The sequence below is a fragment of the Athene cunicularia genome (assembly GCF_003259725.1).
Source record: "Athene cunicularia isolate RWA chromosome 3 unlocalized genomic scaffold, athCun1 chr3_part1, whole genome shotgun sequence".
Taxonomy (NCBI): Eukaryota; Metazoa; Chordata; class Aves; order Strigiformes; family Strigidae; genus Athene; species Athene cunicularia.
Genome location: NW_020799097.1, coordinates 45,131,279 through 45,152,860, shown reverse-complemented (window position 1 = coordinate 45,152,860; position 21,582 = coordinate 45,131,279). Strand labels below are relative to the sequence as shown.

At 37.3% G+C, this 21,582-nt stretch overlaps 1 protein-coding gene across 1 annotated transcript; it reads left to right on the top strand.

The window, feature by feature from the left end:
* The first annotated feature begins 558 nt into the window (after positions 1-558).
* Positions 559-21,134, top strand: MCHR2 (melanin concentrating hormone receptor 2). Its single transcript, XM_026844139.1, has 5 exons — positions 559-740; positions 8,701-8,908; positions 17,545-17,657; positions 19,603-19,722; positions 20,822-21,134. The coding sequence occupies exons 1-5, from the start codon at positions 559-561 to the stop codon at positions 21,132-21,134; spliced, it is 936 nt and encodes a 311-aa protein (XP_026699940.1).
* The last annotated feature ends 448 nt before the right edge of the window (positions 21,135-21,582 follow it).

Here is a 21,582-nt window from a genome sequence, read left to right as displayed (position 1 = left end):
GCAGCTTTTGGTGGACACTCAGGAGCCAGCTGTGGGTGCTGTGGATGCCCCTGTGCTGACAGCTTGCAGTCTCTTCAGCTGATCATTTAAGCAGAATGTATGGGTAATGTTTGCTACTGCAACAGGACAAAATACACTACAGCTGTCAACTCTTAAAAGAGAAAATGTTATCAGTAATTGCAACTCCTTAAAGAAATATATAGGCTTACTAGTCAATAGTGAAAGATGTAGCTTAGACAAAATGTAGTTATTAATAAGGATGACATGCTATAAGAATGTCTGTATTCAACTTTCTGGTGTATCTTGGATGATTACAAATTTACTTAAATTATAATGGAGTTATTACATCACAGATTTCATTTTGAAAACATCATCCTGTTATGTACAATCCTGAATGTACAAAACCCTTTGATGAAAGGTTTTTATGAAATTCAGACAAATACTAAACAGAAATGTACACTTAGATATCAGATTTAACTAATGATATGCAAATTAATAGTCTATGAATAATTTATTTTCTCTTGCTACTACAGAACTAAGTCCTAAAGTCATTGAAGAATGAGTGAATTTCAGCCTTCTTGTCAGAACAGAACACCAGGATTGTTTAACAGCTCTTGGAGTGGGTGGCACCTCTACCAGGTGATCAGTGCTGCAGAGACAATCATCCTTCCCTCTCTGATTGGGGTTATCTGTTCAACAGGCTTAGGTGGAAATATCCTCACAGTGTTCACAGTAATAAGGTATGGAATTGAATAAATTTTTCAATAAGACTTACTGCTGAAAAATAAATTATGACTGCACTAAGGAAGTGAATTGCCCAGCAAAGACAGGGAAAGCAAGATTTTCATGTTCTGTTTAGTCATTGACATTTACTTCTCATTAAAAAATAATTAAATCATGACTATAGATAGCAGTAATGTATGCCTGCTTAGCCTTTTCTGTTATGAGAAAGCACTTAAGTGCCTGATTGACTTCTAACTTATTCAAGGAAACCTAAATACATGCCTTCCTCCCTGGTTTCTGTTATAATTGGCAGAAATCTTCCCACTAGCACACATAAAAGCTAGACTAAACTTTAAGCTTTAATTACGATACTAGCCAGGCATATATATGTCAGATAGAATTATTTTAAGATCAGTTGAAATATAGTCTTTTTCTTCTTTGAAAACTTCTATCTCAGATTATTTTAATAACAGAACTCTGTCTAACTTTTGCCCATTTGCAGCAGCTTCCTAAAACTCATTGCTTTATCCAGCATCACCTTACTTATGAAAACAGGGTCTTAGTACCAGTCAAGGATTCTCACATGGCAGGAATTAATACCTCAAGATATTTTTGTTGTATACGAGAAGGTAAGATTGCTGAAGTTGATAAAGTTTTTTGGGTCATAAAATCTGAAAATTCTCAAAAAATTATTTTACGCAAGAAAATACCTTCTAGTCTCTTAATTTTACAGGAGGTTTCTTTTTCCACATAATAAAGAATTTGCTCTCAACTGTCTGATGCTACCATGAACTCTAAATCCATAAACATGTATCTTGAAAAAGTGGCTTTTATCTGTGACGCAAATTTAACACAAATATGGCAGCATAAGGCTAGTATGTGTCACACTCTACAAGGATTAATAGATGGACTCCACCCTTTCATACTGTCCTTGTAAAGGAAAGATTTCCAAAGGGCAGCCTAGGGCTAAGTGTCTGTCAGCCCCTGAGCTTTAGTAAACTTCCCTTGAAACTACCAGAAATCCAATGTTGTAGCTCCTAGTCTGAACACAGAAGGGAACAAACATGGAAACAGTATGTCTGAAGTGAATATAATGGCAATATGACTTTTTAAACATGAGTGAATAGAAAGGAAAACAATAATTTAATTTCTAAAAATTAATTACAGAGTCTCTAAAATAATAGAATGGAAGGAAACTGGGAAGGAACAAAGATTTTATTTTCCTTGGTGAAAAGCCTTTGTCTAATGCAAATAAAAATATGAGAGACAAAGGGAATAGACACAGACAATGACTTGGGGGAAAAAAAGAACATAATTTAAACCATATTTGCTTGAGAAAATTAAAAGCATTCAAATTTATGGGCATGAAGATTTATACACAGGAAAATAGTCTGGAAATAACATGTTAAAAAATTAATGCAGTAGTTACCAACACCAAAAAAAAGATAGCCACAAACCTCAGATTCTTTAGATGAATGTCCGTTTACAGAGTAGTTGTATTTTGAAAAATAACCATGCCAAAATCTCACCTTCCACTAAACAGATCTAATTGTACTCAATGTCTCTGCGTCAGAGTTTCTCTCTTTATTGAACATAATTATTCATACATTATAGTTTTGTTAGCTTTACAGTGTCAATTCTTTTAAGAGAGAAAGAAGCTAGGTTATCTCTCTAATTGAGTAGAAAATTATTTATTTTCCAATAGCAAACACTTTACTGATGGTAGAAAGTAATAAAGAACGAACCTTGGAATTTCAGACCCCCAATTTCATCTGCAAGTCTGCCAGGTAGGGACAAACATTTTTAAGTGTGAATTAAAATGATATTATCTGCAACTTACTGGGAGAAAATAACTAAAAGTCCTAAGGAACCTTGCTTGTAATACACAGCTATGCAGTGATATAGTAGTATATGCCTATGCAGTGAGATTTAATTTAAAATTTACTAACTCAATGACTTTTGTCTGGTCCCCCTTGTGTGAACAATTTTCATCCCTAGGGAATAATAGAGAGAGAGTTGAGATATGTTGCTATTTAACTGTAAAGAAAACGGTGAAGAAAATCCTTCAAGAGTTCAGTGTCAGCCAGAAGTACTCAATAATCTTTAGCAACCTAGAATAGCTGGTCCTTAAACTGCAGTTCTGTGAGCAAATATTTTATGTAAACCTACTGACTTCAGTGAACCAGCTGCTGGGATAATGGCTGTGTGTTTCTGTGAAGGGGGAAAATGGGATCCAGACAAACCCAATTAGCTACATTAGTGTGACTTTATATTTTTAAGAAGGAACATGTTACAGAAGAGAAAAGGGAATCAAATAGAATTTCAATTATCTATAACTACATCTTTTCAGATTGAGTTTTAATAAGGTAACTAATAGCAAGTGGTAAAATAGTATTTCCTAAAATAGAAATTGCAAATAAATGTCACAACACTTATTACTTACATTCTGAGTCTTCACCTGGAGAAAGTGTTTTTGCTGGATGTAAAGTTACCAGCAGAAATTTTTTGAAACTGCTACATACAGCTAGTCTATCCAGATCAGATATGTGATCAGATTTTATAATCAGATTTTATATTAAGTCAGCTAAAGAACAATCTCATGAGTTCAATTACAACATGAGAAAAAATTAGCTAAAGTATGAATTCTAGGTGATGTTGATAAGAAACAACTTTCCTGGAAAGATTTTCAGGAGAAAATAGCTTAATGTGAAACATTCAGGGAGTTATTGTGGGACCAGCCAGATTTCATATTTTTCCTGAGACCTGGAGCAAAGTGTAGGAGTGTGCTAATAGTATTCTTAATGACATACACTAGAGACATGTGGCTGATGTGAAGGACTATAAGACTGACATACAGAAAGAACCTGATAAGGAATAGAGGAGGAACTAGAACGATAGAAATGTGGTAACATTTAATAGCAGAAAGCCATATAATTGTTTTCTTATTGGTATTTTTGTAAGTAGGAAGCACTGCTGTCAGTTAGAAAACAACAGAGGAAAAACTCCTGGGATTGCTGTGGGCTGTCAGTAGGCTGAAGCTGCGTGAGAAGCACACACAGCTGTAATACATGTAAGGCTCTGCCTTTCCGGAGGAAAGAGGGAAATGCTAATGCCATTCTCCAGGCTCATAACAAGGCCTGAAATACAACTCTCACCAGCTGTTTCCAGGAAAGAGAAGATATTCAAACTGGAATAAGAACAGAAAAGAACAATTATTAGAACCAGAAGAATAGAGAACTATGAAAATTCACCTAAATTTGTTTTTAAAAGAAAAGGCTCAGAGGTGTATGCTTGCTTTCTATAAATCAGGATCAAATACAGCAGAAAGGATAGAGGACTGATTAAGGGCTGAAACTGATACAAGAGCAATTGGGTAGCCTGCAGTCAGAAGGTATTAAACGCTGATAACTGGAAAGTGATTTTTACCTTCCAGAACAGTGATGTCCTGTGATAGCCTTCAGCAGGAGCAGTGGAAGTAAAAATCATTATTTCTGAGCTTAAATTACTCTGTTATGAGGTCTTTTCTGATCATGTTGCCTGCGATAGCCAATGACTCAGTTCTGTGACAAGGGTTGTCTCTTTCAATCTAAGGTTCCTGATTTTCCAAGTCTAGCAAAAAAAATCCCAACACGTTAAACAACATACCCAGTGCCCAACATACCTCATCTGTTTTGTTCTTTGTTCCTCACTAAGACAGCATGCTGTCAGTTTACTCTGATCTCTATGATTCTGGTTTAGATCTGTTTCAGAAATAAGAAACGAGCTAATGTTAGAAATGTGGGACTTCCCATGATGGCATTTGGCACAGCAATTGATACATGTCTCTAAGTGATTTTATCTGGCTTGACTGTGAGATTCAGTTAAACAGTAATATATTTTTGGACCAGGAATATCTTGGACAAAATTCTATAGCTATTGCTAATCTAATGCTAAACATTAGATAATACTGTTATCCAACAACAAATTAGAGAGTTGAATTACTTGTAAGTATTAATGGCTAGATATGGTTAAACTAGGGAAGGCACAGAGGCAGAGATGAAGAACAGAAATGGCTGCCATTTCTTTGTGCAGTTTTTCACAACGGGTACTGAGCAAGATTCAGTCTCCCAAGATTTTATAGGCCTTATACAATTGCACAGATGAGAGCAAATTTTTGTCAGTCTAACTTTGATTGCCCAAGCCAATCATCTGGGTTTCTCCACGAAGAGGCGCTCGTGAGAGTAATACATATCATCTTTGTCATATCTAAGACAGGATAAATTTCCCACAGAGTTCTGTTTCTCTGCAGTGGTTACAGAAGCCAAGATCACTTGGAGACAGTAGAGGTCTAAATTTCTAACTGAGAAGATTAGCTTAGAAGAATCCCACCCGCAATTAAAAGGTGAAAAGATAGTGCAAGTCTGTCCTGATAAATAGTGGGATGTTTTTTCAGCCACTAGGGGAAAATAACACATGCAGAAATGATCCAAGAGGGAGCACAATGCATGCTTACGAGCACAAAAGGGCTACAAGATAGTGTTAGGTATAGGACTGATGCTGTTGGACCTGCTCTTCTCAGGGACTGAGGATCTAGGTAAACTCCACAAGAGAGCAGAAAGTAAGCGGACTATGATCACATCAGAGTTGGAAATTTTAAAAAGTTTCTTCCAAGTCAAGCAGATTTGCTTGGAACAGTGAGATTTTGTAGAGGAAGACAGGCCTAGGTGGGAGGATGACTTTAAAGCTGGTGCTACTTGCCATTGCAGATGAAGGGATACCATTTTTACCTTTCCTATTTGAAGAAAAGGTATGTGCTTGTGTTTTTAAATGCATGATACCTATATATCATCTTCCAAAGATCACTTCCAAATTAACACTTAAGCTTCTAGTTAATAAAGTCTCTTTGTCCAGGAGGGTATAAATAAATTCTGATGACAACACATAATGCAATCAGAGGGGATAAATAATGACTGATGACAACACATAATACACTTGTCATGTTCCTTGAAGTTGTTACTGGAGTGACAGCCAGAATATGGATTATCACATTGTCATATCTGCTCAACACATCTTTTTTTAATGGATTTGGATCATTGAAATCATTTTTTAATCAGTTTAATCTGTAGAAGTAGAATTGAAGAGAAGGTAAGACTAACCACAGATTTGACATATTCACAGGTTTTGCAGAACAGCAATTGTGCTTTAGTACATTTTTCATAGGGTGTTTCAGAGATGGAAGTTAACCTGGCATGGGTGGAAGGATAAACTGAACAACAAATTCTGTGGCTTAAACTGCTGAGAAGTTTTAAAATCTGTGGTAAGAAGATAGAAGACACTGAAAGGATGAAAAGAAAGAAGTTTGAAAATGAGACTGTCACTATTATTTTCCTGGCTTTTTTTTTTTTTTTTTAATGTTGTAAAGTGATAGTTTTAGCAGAAGGCAAGCATCTCTGCCTTAATAAAATATAAGAAAGTTATAAACTATAAAATATGACCAGAATTATTTGAGATTATAAAGTTTACTTCATAAATTACCATTTAAATATTGTGGCTCTGAGCCACCACAGGAAACTGTATGAAAATCTGTATGAAAATACATGTGTCTCTGGACACTGATCTAAAAGGCATCATTTTCTGAACTTCAGTAAAGCATGAGACAGTGGATATTACACTTCCCTTTCCATGAATCATAGGAGAGCTTTTCAATGTGTATTCTTTGTTGATCAAATTTAACATTGTGCTGGTTTTGGCTGGGGTAGAGTTTTCTTCATAGTAGCTAGTATGGGGCTATGTTCTGGATTTGTGCTGAAAACAGTGTTGATAATGTAAAGATGTTTTTGTTATTGCTGAGCAGTGCTTAGACAGAGTCAAGGCCTTTCTGCTTCTCGCACCACTCCACCAGCAAGTGGGCTGGGGGTGCACAAGCAGTTGGGAAGGGACACAGCTGGGACAGCTGACCCAAACTGACCCAAGGGATATTCCAGACCATGTGACATCATGATCAACAATAAACTAGGGGAAAGGCTGGCTGGGGGGCTGCAGTTTGGGGACTGGCTGGGCATCAGTCAGTTGGTGGTGAGCAACTGTTTTCATTCGCAGCACTTGTCTTTCTTGGAGTTTATTTCTCTCTGTGTTTTTTTTATTATTTTATTTTATTTTATTTTATTTTATTTTATTTTATTTTATTTTATTTTATTTTATTTTATTTTATTATTTCAATTATTAAACTGTTCTTGTCTCAATCCATGAGTCTTCTCACTTTTACCCTTCCAGTTCTCCCAGTACTGATGGGGCAGGGAGTGAGAGAGCGGCTGCATGGTGCTTCATTGCCAGCTGAGGTTAAACCAAAACAAGCATAAAGTGTCCAAGTTTAGAATTTGAGATTCTCATTCTGAATACAAAATTAATTTCAAATTTAGTATGATTTATCCTGTTAATGTGATTGAAATAAAGCAGAAAAAAAATCATTTTAGCTTTTTCATAAAATGACAGCTTTCAGACACTTTAAAACCTGTGTGTTTGAGCATAATGGTACCATTTGATGCCTTGCAGGAAACACAGTTTGGGACTGTTCCTGAAGATTTCACATCCTTCAATGTTCACAAAGCTAAAGGCACTGGAGGAAAAAGATCTCATATGCGTCATTCTCTCCACAAACTCCAGTCATTAATGCCAGCAGATATACTTTATAGATGTCTGGCTTTGCTTCCAGTATCATAACCAGATGACAGTGAATCATAATTCATAACTTACTAAAAATGTTTAAAAAATACTTTTGTCTGGCTCATTCCCTTTAGTTTAAATTTGTTTCTTTGAAACAAAGTTGTTTCATAGCTAGTAGCATGCAATAAAGGCAACATTAAAAATATGAAATTAGGAACTCTTCTCACACAGGTCTTTTTAGGAAATGGCGGTCATATAGTTAGAATTCTGAATGTGGTTTGTGAGTGGCCAGGTGGAGTTATCCCAGCTGCATGTTCTTCTGTGTCTTACAAACAAACTGATACTTTGCAGTAGACTGAAATTTAAAAAAAAAAAAAAAAGAAAAAAAAAAAAAGATAAAAGATACTGAGGGAGCCTAAATAAATAGCTTAGACTAAACCTGTAATTTGTAGGTGAATTTAGGTAAGGTGATTTCTATATGGAAACTGTGGATAAGGACCATTTTAATAAAATCCTGTAATTAAAAAATATTTTATAAATATCAGTGCTTTTCAAAGATGCTTTGTGCTTCTTTCCTTGATTTGTGCACAATAAGGCAATATAAAGTCATGAATTCTTTCAGCTGCATGTATAACATTCCTCCAAGCCTAAATCAGGGAGTATACTAAGATATATTTTGGTAAAGCAATCTAGAAGAGCATATATATCACATAAAAGCTATGCAATATAGACATTATGAAACTGGCAAAGCCAAACTCTCAGTACTTAGATGAAGACTCTGCATACAGTTTTAACTCAGGTGTGTATAAATTTTGTAAGACTATCTTCAAATATTTAATTGCATGCTATTTTTTTCCCAGAGGATCATTCCTCTTTCAGCAGTTCCCTCTTCATCTTGAGCATTCAGGAATGTCCCGTCTGCATCCTTAAGTGAGATTGAGCCCTGGGTCACCTGCATTGCAGAGGAGCTCTGATCTCTCTTATTTATGCTAGGCTGATATTTCTAGAGTTCCTGTGTCCATCAGACCTGTGTTTATTTTGAACACTCTATAGTTTTCAAAGGAGAACATGGATAATTGTGCTGAAGTTAATACATAAATAGCACGTTCAAACTCACTGGAAAGCAAAATTATGAAAAATATTTTTGTTGAGCCTAAAATGTCTAGTCTGAAATATCTTTAGGTTGACAAACTTCCCCTGACTCTAAAAGAGTACTTCTGACAGTGTACTTATTTGTGTGCAGTTCAGTTTTGAGGTCTCCTCTATCAGTGTAGTTGGAAAACAATACAGTAACTATGTCAAGTAATCATCTTCATGTCTTCCAATTTATATCAGAACCCAGAAGAAAACTCTCCCAGATACCAGCATCTGCAATCTGGCTATAGCAGATTTGTCTCCTATCACTGGCATGCCCTTTCTCATTCACCAATGGGCACATGGAGGCAAGTGGGTTTTTATCAGACCTCTTCATACCATCATTACCTCCCTGGACACATGCAACCAGTTTACATGCAGTGTTATTATAACTGCAATGTTTGGACAGGTATGTGGTTTCAAATTTTCATCCTATACCACAGCACAATAGTATCTAAAAGTGTTTATACAGTTTTAATAATTTAAGAATGAGAAATGCCATCAGTCATGGTTAATGATTTTTTGAAAACTGCAGGAATCTTTTTCTGATGTTTGTGGAGGTAGCAGAAGTATTTTAAGCCCTGCTGTAGCATCATGCTATGCAAAAAGCCTTAAGGGATGCTAGTCACCACCAGTGTTACTGTTCTGGGGCTTATCTTTAGATATGCAGCTTCTAGTAAAGACTTAACATCACTAAAACTAGATTTGTTTTAATCATTCTTGTTTAAGATAAAAAATTATTTTCCAAGCAGACTGCAGAGACCTACTGTATCTGCTATTTTTTAAAACCTTCATTAAAATGCAGTAAGAGTACCATGAGAATTTTAGCTTTTATCATAACTACAGATTTCAGAACTAGCTTCTACATGTTCTTGATCTTAAGGAAATAGTGACCAAATTCGGGAAAGAAACAGCTACTTTGGACCAGAGAAGTCTTCTTTCATATGTCAGAGAGAGCATGAAGGAAAACAAAAAGACAGGCTCTCTCTCCTGCATTGCACAAAGCACTGGTCAATCATTAAGACTCTAGGATAAACAAACAGAGCAAATGGGAAGGACAGTTTCTACTGATCTTGTAGCCTATGAAACAGCATGCTTCCATGGAAGTGGAATGTAGTCGCTACAGAGAGGGAGAGAAAAAATATCAGAAAACAGAAAGCAGACAGTAGAAAATAGAAAGTTATAAATAATTTTGAAATTAATAAAGTATGGCTGTCAGAGAGAGGCTACACTAATGCATGACATTAGTAGTCTTACTTGGTTGACACGCAGTTAAAAGAGTCAAGAAATCATTCCTTTGAAGTTCAATTTTTAAATCTCTGTTCTTATACTTGCATATGAGTAATGTGACAAATGACAGTCTTTTCCTATATTTCTAAAGAATTTACATATAGCTGTATCTTTAATCTTGCTGTTTAGAGAAAAATTTTTACACAAAAGACAGTAAGTATTAAAGTCAGGAAAAAGACATGACATCCTAACGAGGAAAGACAGAATATCAAAACCTGATATAAAAATAGTTTATGTCCCAAGTAAAGCCATATCTTAAGACAGATGTTTGGGTTTTTCCAAATAACTGAGAGTAAGCCTGTGTTTACTTTTCTATTTTGAAGCAAGATTTTCCATCCCAAATACACTTGATACGGAAAGCTCTTCAAATTCCTTGTCTCCAATTTGTTTTATCACTACTAATACCAGTTATGACAGTACAGCCAAAAGAGACAAAGGTTTTTCAGACAACAATCTCCCTGTTCAGTGTTTGATAGTTTCAGTAAAGCACCTCTGAATCTACCTGGGAGCTTTCATTAAGCAAAATAATTAAACCAGCTATTTTGCAAAAAATCAGCAGAGTTTATCAGACTTTGACTGTAAAACCATCCCACATTTACAATAAAAGCAACAAATGTAACTACACCTTAGTAAATGCTATGACTAATGCAACATCGGACAGCTTCATGTTCTCTTTTACATTTCTCAAAAATAAAAGCACTTCTAAAGGAAAACAAAAGCAGGTCAGACCTGGTAAGGCACTTCCAGAAGAAGCCTCAGCTGAACAAAATGACTACCACATGCAAATTAATATCTGTTGTATTGCTGGATAATATTTTTATTCCCAGAAATCCTCTGTTTCAGAATAGGAGTGAACTATGTCACGCAATGGTCCAACAGAGACTTTAGTATTTCAGCATTTTTTTTTTGCAAATCGAATTTATTTGTATGATCTTAAGAAGTGGCAAAAACAGCTGTTCTCTCCATGGAGCTTTAGGGGTCAATTTATGAGGGGTACAATGTATAAAAGTTTGCTTTTCATTACTCACTTTAATATGAAAAAAAAAAATCATTAAGAAAAGCTGTGAAAAATATGCAAGTTGAGTATCCATATTAAAATTTATGAGAAAGTTTCCTAAACTGACATCAAACACATTTTTTTAATACAGATTCATGTTTATGCCACAGGCAGACATTAGATAAATTAAACCTGGATGAAACTTTGGTAGCAGAACTTTTGTATATTGGTTAAAAGAAAATTTTGTAAGAAGCAATTCACAGCACCTGTTTTCTGGACAAGGATGCACATATACACACACAGACAGCAATCCTAATATAATTTACCCCCACGTACATGAAAAGTGAATCTGACTGTTCAACAAGAATATCACTATGCAAATCTGGCCTAAGTGAAATCAGAACTGTGTATGCCCCTCAAGCTCAAGTATTGATACACTCTTCAGTCTCTGGTGAGACAGGAGAGATGGTGAGATGGGCTCAAAGGAGGTCCAGTGTGACATCCTGCACTAACATTTTTACTTAGAACATTGCAGTAAACCACTTGACTTAAATTGAAGATGCACATTGCAATTAGAAATGATAGTGACTTCTTTAAAATGACAAAGGAACCCTTTGGGCTATGACATTTTTAAAAAAGAGCCAAGACTTACAGGTTCAAAATAACTGATGCAGATTCAGAAATATCATTCCTTATTCCTTCATGGCACACAAGACGCAGCTGGTAAAGGCTATGCCAGACCTTCTTTCTGTGACAGGAGGCTGTGAGGTACACCTCATTCCCTGTAGCATGAATCCACTGGAGCATGTCACAAGAAAACACCACTGTTTTGGGTCGCTTCTGACACAGTGCACATGTTTCTTATAATTTTATTTATATGAAAAGGTGTGATCTACTTGGTAGGGTTCAGTTGCCTGTGATCCAAGGCATGCTTTTGGTATGGTACAGCTGTATAATCTTGTCTCAGCCTCCTGAGAAACTTGCTAAATGCTAAACTGTGCAAAAGTACCTAGAGTAGAACCATGTGTACTAAGAAAGGTAAGATAGATTGAAGCCAGAGGCAAGATTTCTGTGGTGGTGACAGCAGCTCAAGGGTTCAAGAAGAGAAACGCTGGCACGAGGAGGTATAAAATACTAATGAAAATCAAGGATTCTGAAGATGCCCCTTCACTCTCATTGACAGCTGTCCAGCAAAGACTCAAGGGTGCCATATGGTAAGAATACTAATACTTAGCCTGGAAGCTTGCCAGTCCTAGCTGTCTGTTGTCTAGTGTAATATCCAGTAAATAATTGCTTTTTGTGAATATCCTGTTTGCAAAGTGTCTCTGTGCATAGGAAAAGTTCCTGAGCAAGTTCCTGAAGTCTGAGAGTTACATAGAGTACCAGTCAATTTTGAGGGCTGCATAAACATTTATTTAGCCTATCCCCTTAAGGCTTCAGGCACATAAATGGAGAAGTGAAGCTGGGAAGATAAATCTGGAGTAAGTAGCTCTGTGATGGCTGAGAAGAAACAGGCAGGTGTTCCAATGTGTGCAGCAGCCGAGACTGACAGGCATGAGAAATGTGTTCCTGGTTCGCCCACTGTTGTAATGTTGCTCTAAGAAATATTTACCAAGGGAGTATCACTGGTAGGGTGGGGCCATATCTCTATGAAAGTCATGGGCTTTCAGTTATTTAAAACCATAACTACTTGATTTGCCATGGACTAATCCATTTACTCATTCTTCACACTCCTTTTACTGTCGCTTCTCGCTTCACTTCACATGCAGTCACAAACACCCTAGCCAGAGGAAAAGGTAAAAAAATCCTCAGACCGCTGAGCAGCCCATTTGCCTTTGAAGTGTTGTACACTTTGCTGCCTCTTGGGGCAATGCTAACAGCAGTACATTTTAAACCAATACAGATAATATATTAATAATTAGCATTAATCAGATAATTTGTACTAATTAGTAATAATAATAATAATAATAGCATCAGTATACTATATTGTGACAATATGCAATACGCAGTAATAATGTTAGACCATAGGACCTCAAAAATGATAGGTTAAGCTATGCCCAGAGGAAGGAAGGAAAAAAGTGAGGACAAGGAGAGAGGAAACATCTAAGACACGTTTCCCCTTTCCCTGTCCTATATACATCACAGAAGTATGACCACATGTTTATGGCTTTGCTAAAAATCCGAGAAGATGACATTCAGTTAGCTACAACATTAACTAAGAATGCATGATGTCATGAAATATTTTCTGTTTCAAAGTGTCACCTTGGTTTTCATGATCATACCATATACTTTGGGGATGGTTGGTCTCACAGATGTTCCTCCAGTCAGTATTGTAAGCACAAGTTTGGCAGAAAGGTAAAAAGAAATGTAATAAGCATGGATAACAAGCACCGCATACCAGGTGCCTTTCACTTTTTGGGAGTTCTGCAGGGTCCATCACTGCCCCTTCTCTGTGTCAAATACTCCCATTATCATTTGTTTCAGGTAAGTATTCTTCAGACTTATTCCAGCAAAACACTTCTATTACTGATAATTACTTTGTCAGATGAGGGCACATGTTTGCCTTTAAGTTCCACTCTCTTTGAAGTGGAAATACCCCTTATTTTCAAAAGAGCGTGTTTTCCCAAATGCACCACTTACATTTTATTTCACAGATTTATCATCGGACAACAGACAAGATTGAAAATTACATCCAAACTGAAACAACCAATAGAAACCCACTGCTGCAAAAGAAGAGAGACAAAGCTGCTTGGTAAGTGTTTAGGGTAAGATTAATTTCTTATTGTCTGGGGAGGGATAAATCAGAATACCATCAGGCTGGACTAAGTTTGAGTTCTATCAAGAAAAAGAATAATTTACATTTACATTTACATGCAATTGAATTTTTGGTGATGTTTTCATTCCACCTAGCCTAGTGATTTCCTTTTCATCTTTAAGTTCATTAGATTACTTTTTTCCCTTTGCTCAGATTGTTAAAAATGAGAATTAGAAACCTAGGGAAATTATCCTTTATAGTCACATAACAGTATATTAAAATGTCCAGCAAAATAATTGATCCAGAAAGTGCAAAAAGTTATTTTACAATACTTAGGAAAATACACTTACATACACGCCAGATTTTAAGGCATCATTACTAACCTGCCCTATACTTTTGTGAGAATACTATGAAAATTCAGCGGTGTATCCAGGAAAACAGTGTCCACACAACAAAAAGAGTCAGGGTCAGCCAACATGTAGGAAGTGATGGGCACCTCTGGAGCTGGAAGACATGGATTCAGTACCCATCCCAGGCTCCATTGCACATGCCATTCTTTCCCTTAATGATCTTCAATGTCTATTAACACAGTTGTATTACAAACCACTAGTCTGATAACTGCTAGACTGCAGCTGCTATCAAAATGAGTTACATTCACCGATGATAAGTTTCGAGCTGCGCTGGGCTCTGGTCCTTTGAGCAAAGGCAATATCATCTGTTAAGCCACACATCACATGGTGCCTTAAGAGCCTCAGCCTTTTGCATCGCTAACAGCCTTCTGTCTGAAGCTCTGTAGCTGGCTTTCTGCTGGCAGCTCTGCACCCTGTCACCCAAGCTACCGTGGCAGCCTTTCCCAGAGTCTCTGGGGCAGCACTTTCTCCTTGTTCCCACGCTGCAGATCTTGCACTGTTATCCTCCCGGCCCTGCACCTGCAAACCCAACAGCGCTGTTACAGGGGGTTCTCATGGGAAGCGACTGACACCAGCGTGAGAATCACCCCTTCTTACCCTCCCTTTTCCTACCCCATGGTCAAAGCTTCTGGTTGACATTAGTGGACCCAAAAACATGCATGCCCCAAACTTCACAGCAAGTCAGCATGCAGCCTCAGCAAAGCGTGCTCTCAACAACATCAACAGCTTCATCGGCAGAGCAACTGGCAAGAAGTGAGTCCTGATGAAAACTGTCAATACTGGGGAAAAAGCATTAGTGGGGGAACCACATACTGCACTGGATAAGAGACCCAGAGAAGGATGCTCGCCTGGAGCCTCCCCATTCCTTCTCTTCCATTCTCTCTCATTTTGATTTTTTCCCTTAAACTAACTACATGCAGTCAGCTACATACCCTGCTGATAACTATCTGTGCATGTGAACCTGTCTCAAAAACCTTTGTGCAATGCACTCTTATACACTCAGTAAAAGACCAAATAACCAATGTTTTTATGGTTAGTACCTTGTGAAGTTAAGCATATTGATAACAAAAGGGAGATCTCACTGAAACCTTCCTGCTAAGGAGAAGCAGATATCAGCATTAAGGAGTTTTTGTATCACCCAACTGTATGAACCAGCTAAAGTTCAGTCTCTCATTAATGGCAGGTAGCAGGTATGTCTAAGAGTGGTTCACAGCAAGTACGGAGAGCACAGCACAGGATGGAATATTGTGTCCTGTCATCTTTCTTGCAGCCAGCGGGAAGAGAGGGGCCTGGTTAGGTGCACTTATTCCATGTCAGCTACTAATGTCACTGTTCTGTCAGCTACTAATGTCGCTTTTCTGCGCTTCCCACACACATCCTATTTCCACCTTATACACTTTCATTTTCTCACAAATATTTTCTCTCGTAAACAGTTTATTTTCTGGGGGGTTTTGTAATGTCCATTGTAACTTTCTTCAGCGTTCATTCTTTGGAAAAATTGCTGCTTATTTTAAAGAGTTGGATAGAGATGTTGTTTCCACCACTTAAAAAGTGAAAGCAAGCTCGAAGTAGTACACCATGCTTGCATGGAGCCTGAGGTCAAATTCTGCGTAAAGCAGGAGTAATCACAAGTTTTAAGAACCTGAGAAGCCTGTAAATTACTCTCAATTGCACAGATCCTGTAAGCGGTATCAGTGTCAGAAGCTATTTCCCTGAGGCAGCCAGTGAAACAGGAGAGGTAGCTGTACCAAGAAGGGTACAAAGTAGTTCTACCATTGCAAATGTAGAGGATTTCTGTTCTTTCTGTCGTCATCATCATGAGGATTGAGAATAACCGCATGAAATTAGACATAGCTTTTTAAGATATCATATGCCACAAGAGCCTTTTGCTGATTCTAGCAATAATGGTCATTACTTTAACTTCATTTAGTGAAAACAACTTGATGGTTGCAAAGCTTGAATAATGGAAGACATTTATTTCATACTCATAATCAAGCAAGACTGAAAATAATTTATTAACACACAAAATATGAATCTTTCTTGATCTTACGCAATGGTTACTGATCTTCATTGGCCCAAGGACAACAATACCAAGCAACCGAGGTGTTGCAGGCATCTTGTTCTGACAGGTTGGTGAACCTGATCTGTGAAAAACAAGTACAGGACCTTGAGTGACATCCCAGGGTCTTGCAGGCAACATGTTGTCAGCACCTACAGACAAGGATCCTCTGACTTGTATCAAATATTTACAGGGTATAAATTATACAAGTATGGCTACAGTTCACTTACAGAGTCATTTCTAGCTAAGGTATGTTAAGAGTGATAGAGAATTAGTCTCTTATGTTAATACCTATTTAACGGCCCTTGTTCAGAACACACAAAAAATACTAGTTTCTGCAAGAATAATGTACTTTCTAAATCAGCTTTCTTATACAGCTGAACACAAGTGCTGTAGAATTCCATGTGTAGATGATCATCCATTAGAATAAGGGTGCCTTCTTAGACAGTACCTGAAACAATCTTAACATTCATATGACACTAAATTGGATTGGGTTTTTTTTGTTGGGCTGTCATTTCTTTCTGCTCTGTAAGCACTAAAATTCGGTGAAAATTTGACCAGTAATTAAATATTTCTCCGTTTTATTCTTTCAACTTGTATTCAGTACTCTGACATGAAGACTAATAATCAGTCACTAAGAAAATTATTTCCAAGTGTTGTTTAAGTTCCTAATAATTTGTCTTTCGCATAACAGCTAGTAAATCACTCATTTTCAGTTAATTTCAGAAAATTACAGTTTCTAAAAGATTTCTATGACTATGATTCAGAGTTTTCAATCTCTTTAAAAGAAAGTGAGTCAGACTAACTCCCATGAGAGAGCTGTGTTTCATTGCTACTACCTAAAACTCTTCCAGCATTTTACATGAAAAAGTTGAAGAGGACAGAATGATCCATTTTGTAGAGGCTGGTCATAAAACAGATATTTTCTAAAAAAAAAAAAAAAAGGCCTTTTTGTGTAAAATGTTGACTTTCAGAGCTTTCATTTAACTGTATTGCTTGTTATTAATTGCAGAATTATGAACTGATAAATGGATGAACTGAATTTTCTCCATAAGTTACATCTCCCCAATTTCTCTCCAGCATTATATTTCCTCACCCACTTACCATCTCCTGCTGCCAAAGGTTGGGTTCTTGCACCTGTCCTTTTCCCTGTTGTAGGGAGTGAGTTGGTGGATGTGAGGCCAAGGCAGAACTATGTGTCTCATCACCCACACTCTGGGTACAGATGCAGGGCTAGAACCTCCGTGGTAGACCTCTCACCGCATATCAGAGCACCATAACAGATCATATCTTTAAGATGGCAGCAATGTGATGAGAATCATCACCCAAGAACTGCATCTGTGGCAGATGGCCTGTGCAACACCAAAGTGACATCGGATGGTGCTGGTTTCTGGTTGTCTCATGTGATTATATTATTTTTCTACTATATTGCTCTGTTACCTGCTTTTACAGGTACCTTACTCTTGTCCAGCCAATTGGTCTAACCCACCTGAGAACATGATCAAAGACATTTCAAGCCAATTTATGTTTATAGGTTACATCACTTATTCTGATGTTCCCTGTGTGGGTCTACTCAAAAGTAATAAAGTTCAAAGGTGGTTTGAAGAGTTGCACTTTTGATCTAACCTCACCTGATGATGTTCTCTGGTAAGCTTTCAAAGCTCATGTCTTCAGCTGGTGTTGAGGATACCACCTATTTTGTCTTTGACATGCATGACAGGCAGACGGATGGATGGATGGATGCATGGATGGAATAAAATTAAAGGCTAAAGCTGAGGCTTATTTCGTTCAAATCACTGCATCTCAGATTGTATTGGTAATATAGAGGCAGTCCCAGCACAATCAAGTTCAGCAAGATGGCTTCCACATAGCAAATGTAACAGTGAAGGACCTCTTGTTTCTCTTTATCTTCTCTTGTAGCATTTAGATTAACTGTTGGTCGCAGATGGAATGTCATTGCTCTTTCTGACCTGTCAGACTACCATGTTTGGAACATATAGATCACAGAAAAGATTAAACACTCCTCAAACTGCATACATGACTTTCCAGTATCTCTTGGCCAAGCAGATTTCTGCCTATTTGTTGAATTCAAACTAGCTTGTTGAGTGATGACTAGCAAGGGACATAAAAGAAAATTCTATAAACTTGTGTAACAGAGAGCAAATTTTGGCTGATACCAGGTGTTTTTGTATTAACATGTTCATCTGGATAAGGAAGGTATTTTTGGAGTGAGTATTCCATTTGTCTCCAGTTACCACAGTTGAGTTCAGCAGTCTCAGAGCACATAATCTGTATTCTGAACTAAGACTGGAAGAAGTGTTCCAGGCACTCAATGAAAGGACTCCAACCACTGTTGTGTCCTCCATCCACAGGTTCCAATTAGAGAAAATTTGAAGTTAAACACCCTAACATGAGCATAATGTGTCATGTCCTAAGCACCAAGCAATTCACTCTGCAGATTTTCACTACTCATTTGTACTACCTATTAATGCAGACAAAACCTAAAAGAGTGTATTTGAATCATTTCTGTTCCAGCCTCCCTTTCCCCTGCCCCCCTCCAATTCAATTGCAACCAGATTTTTAATGGAATTAATTAACTCTGGAGCACCAGAAAAAGAGACAAAATGTGTAACAGTACAGAAGTTAAATATTTTAATATCAGCAAAGCTTGTTGAAATTCACTGCTGAAGAATTAAATTATTAGTGAAAACAATTCCTGAAATATTACTGATTATTTTCAATAACTTGTGAAGGACATGAGACCCCCCAATAGCCTGAATTTATCAGAAAAAAAATATGAGAAAAACAAGTTTGAAACAATTTGGGGAATTCAGTCTAGTCCATCCTCTCTCAGATGGACTGATCAGTTGGCAGAGGCTTGTTTAATTTCACATTAGATGATTTAACACAGAAAAGTATGAAGACAAGTAAAAGGAGACTCTGGTAGATAAAGTAAAAACCAATGAACTTCAATAACCAGAAAGTTTAACAGATTATTAAAGTCTCAATCTGTAAAGTGATAAAAAAACCTCTATTTGTCAGGAACAAATTATAGCAAACCAATGTAATTTCCTTCTTTGATAGAAGTTTTCCACTTGATAAAGAATAAATAGAAACAAAGTAACTTGAATTATAACAAAATACCAGCAACTAAGAAAGATGGTGTAGATTAGATTACACTAATGACACAAGAATGTTTGAAAAATCTGTGCTCAGGAGGTGGTCATCACTGGTCTACTATCAGAGTAGCAAAATATCAGATGACTAATTAGACTGTGTCCTGCATAACTTTTACAAGAATTTTCACTAATTATACAGGTGATGGAAAAAGCACATACCTACAGAATTTGGACAGCTGAGAGGTATATTTTGTAGTTATCTTCTTGTAGTCAACAGTATTCCTAGAAGTGCTGAACACAGACTTCAATACTTAAATGTACTTGCAGTTCTAGGTGCTTGCTGCTACCTAAAACAGGATCGATGTATCTCTAATCAAGAATTGCAAATCAGTGACCACTTTATGAAAAATGTCATTTATATTTTTTTACAGTTATGAGATGGTCTTTGTGTAATCACCTTGTTTGTTTTACAGGTATACACTTTATCTTACTATAACAACTTTCTTTTTTCCTCTACCTCTGATACTTACTTGTTATATTTTTATTTTATGTTACATGTGGAACATGTATCAGCAAAACAAGAAAGCAAGAAGGTAAAGTGTTAGTCATGTCTCCTCCTATTTCACATGCTCTGCACAGACTGTAAAGGTTTTATATGTAACAGTCCAGAAGGAACAGTCCTAAAACAACATTTAGGCACTGAATCATCTAACTTTCAGTGCTTTGGGCATTGCATTATGTTCCCAGGAAAGAGACTATAGATGGGATTCAGGGGAGGGAGAAAAATAATCCAAAATAAGAAAGAAACACTGTGGAGAAAGTTATGGCTAAAGTCCTCAGCTGTTCTGAGCACAACAAAAAATCCCCAAACCAGCCCTGCACTTGTGGCTGCAGGAGGGCTCCAAGCTCTCAGCTCAAGGATTAGGAAACCCCAGGAGAACGTGGGTGCCAGGTCTGGTGCCAGCTGCCATGTAACAGGGAGCAGTTGGTTCGGGTACCTCCAGACTGCATTGGCCCTCCTGTGGGAAGGAGACTTCAGGCCCCACAAGGATCCCTAGCCACTGTTCACAGCCTGGGGAAGTCCAGGCAATAAAAAAATTTGACACATGAAATGGATGAAATACAATTTCCCAGTTTCCGTGATAGCATGTCCTGATGAGTTTATTTTAGTTCTAGGACTATGTGCTTTGGATTTCAGCTTGTACCAGTTTTCTGTGAAAAAAGAACTTGATTTCCATTTTAGTGTGTTTTTTACTTCCTATGCCTTTTTGATCTAAGTCTCCTTTAAACTCATAATAGTAATGTTTTAACTGGATATTTCTGTTCCAGCTGTTAGCAAAAAAAAAAAAATATAGTCATAGATAAAAAGGGATGCAAAACTATATAGCTCTCATGTTGAAAAAAAGTAAGCATTTTTAATGAAAATAATTGTCAGTATTTCATCAGACATATGTAAACAACTCTCAGTGGCTCATGTATGTGTGTGGCATAGGATCAAATTCAGCCTAAGCAGAACAATAAGGTGCGAACAACAAAGAAATAAAGCCGTTGAGAGATGGACTTTGCTTGCAGTGTAGGTGAATTTGGTCTCAAATAACTGCCATTCATTAGTACACTCAGTCCATGCCATCATTATCCCACTTTGGCTTTCCATGCTAGGGATCCTCCCTTGTTTTGTAATTACACCACCAGTATCCCCAGGCAGAGAGTCATGAGGCTCACTACGACAGTGCTTGCCCTGATCATGATGTCTGCAGTAAGCATTGCCCCATTCCATGTCATCCAGTTCATGAATCTTCAGGTTTCTCAGCCAGCCCTGACCTTCTGCATGAGCTACTACATCTCCATCTGCCTCAGCTCTACCAGCAGCAACATTAATCCCTTTCTCTACATCCGGATGAGTGGGAACTCCCAGAAGCATCTCCAGTGGTGCACAAACGTGGAAGTCAGAGTGGCAGAATGGGATGTCAATGTCATTGAGAACACACTCCAGTCAAGTTTTTGAAGGGAGGGTCTTCTCCCAAGAAAAATGTATTATCTATGCACAGATTTTATTGATTGCAATAGATGGGCCTGATTTCACTTCCTTTGTGAAAGTACAACTCAGAAGTGGCTTTGTTTCGGAATTGCACCAGTGTCAAGCGAATATAAGAGGAAGATCTGCACCACTCTTTGAAAGGTTAGAGCTTGTAGAGGAGGGATCCACTGAAAAAAATATTCTTCATTACTGTGCCACTGGATTTTTTTATGATGATTTGTACATAGATGAACCAAGTGTGTGGAGACAAAAGTAGTTTTTAAAAAAATGTAGTCCTCTGGTACTTAGAATGACTGTGGCAGGCTTTGGGGATCTGACACTGTGTGTGAATTCATGGCAACTGTAAGTTAATGACCAAAATAGACTGACTTACTGATGACTCGGGGATAACTATTGATTTTTATCCTATCTACAG

Bases quoted from the DNA above. Each gene is read 5' to 3' on its own strand.
- MCHR2 (XM_026844139.1), top strand. From the start codon at position 559: ATGAGTGAATTTCAGCCTTCTTGTCAGAACAGAACACCAGGATTGTTT. The intron at 741-8,700 runs GTATGGAATTGA...AATTTATATCAG, and splicing joins ACAGTGTTCACAGTAATAAG to AACCCAGAAGAAAACTCTCC. The intron at 19,723-20,821 runs GTAAAGTGTTAG...TTACACCACCAG, and splicing joins CAAAACAAGAAAGCAAGAAG to TATCCCCAGGCAGAGAGTCA.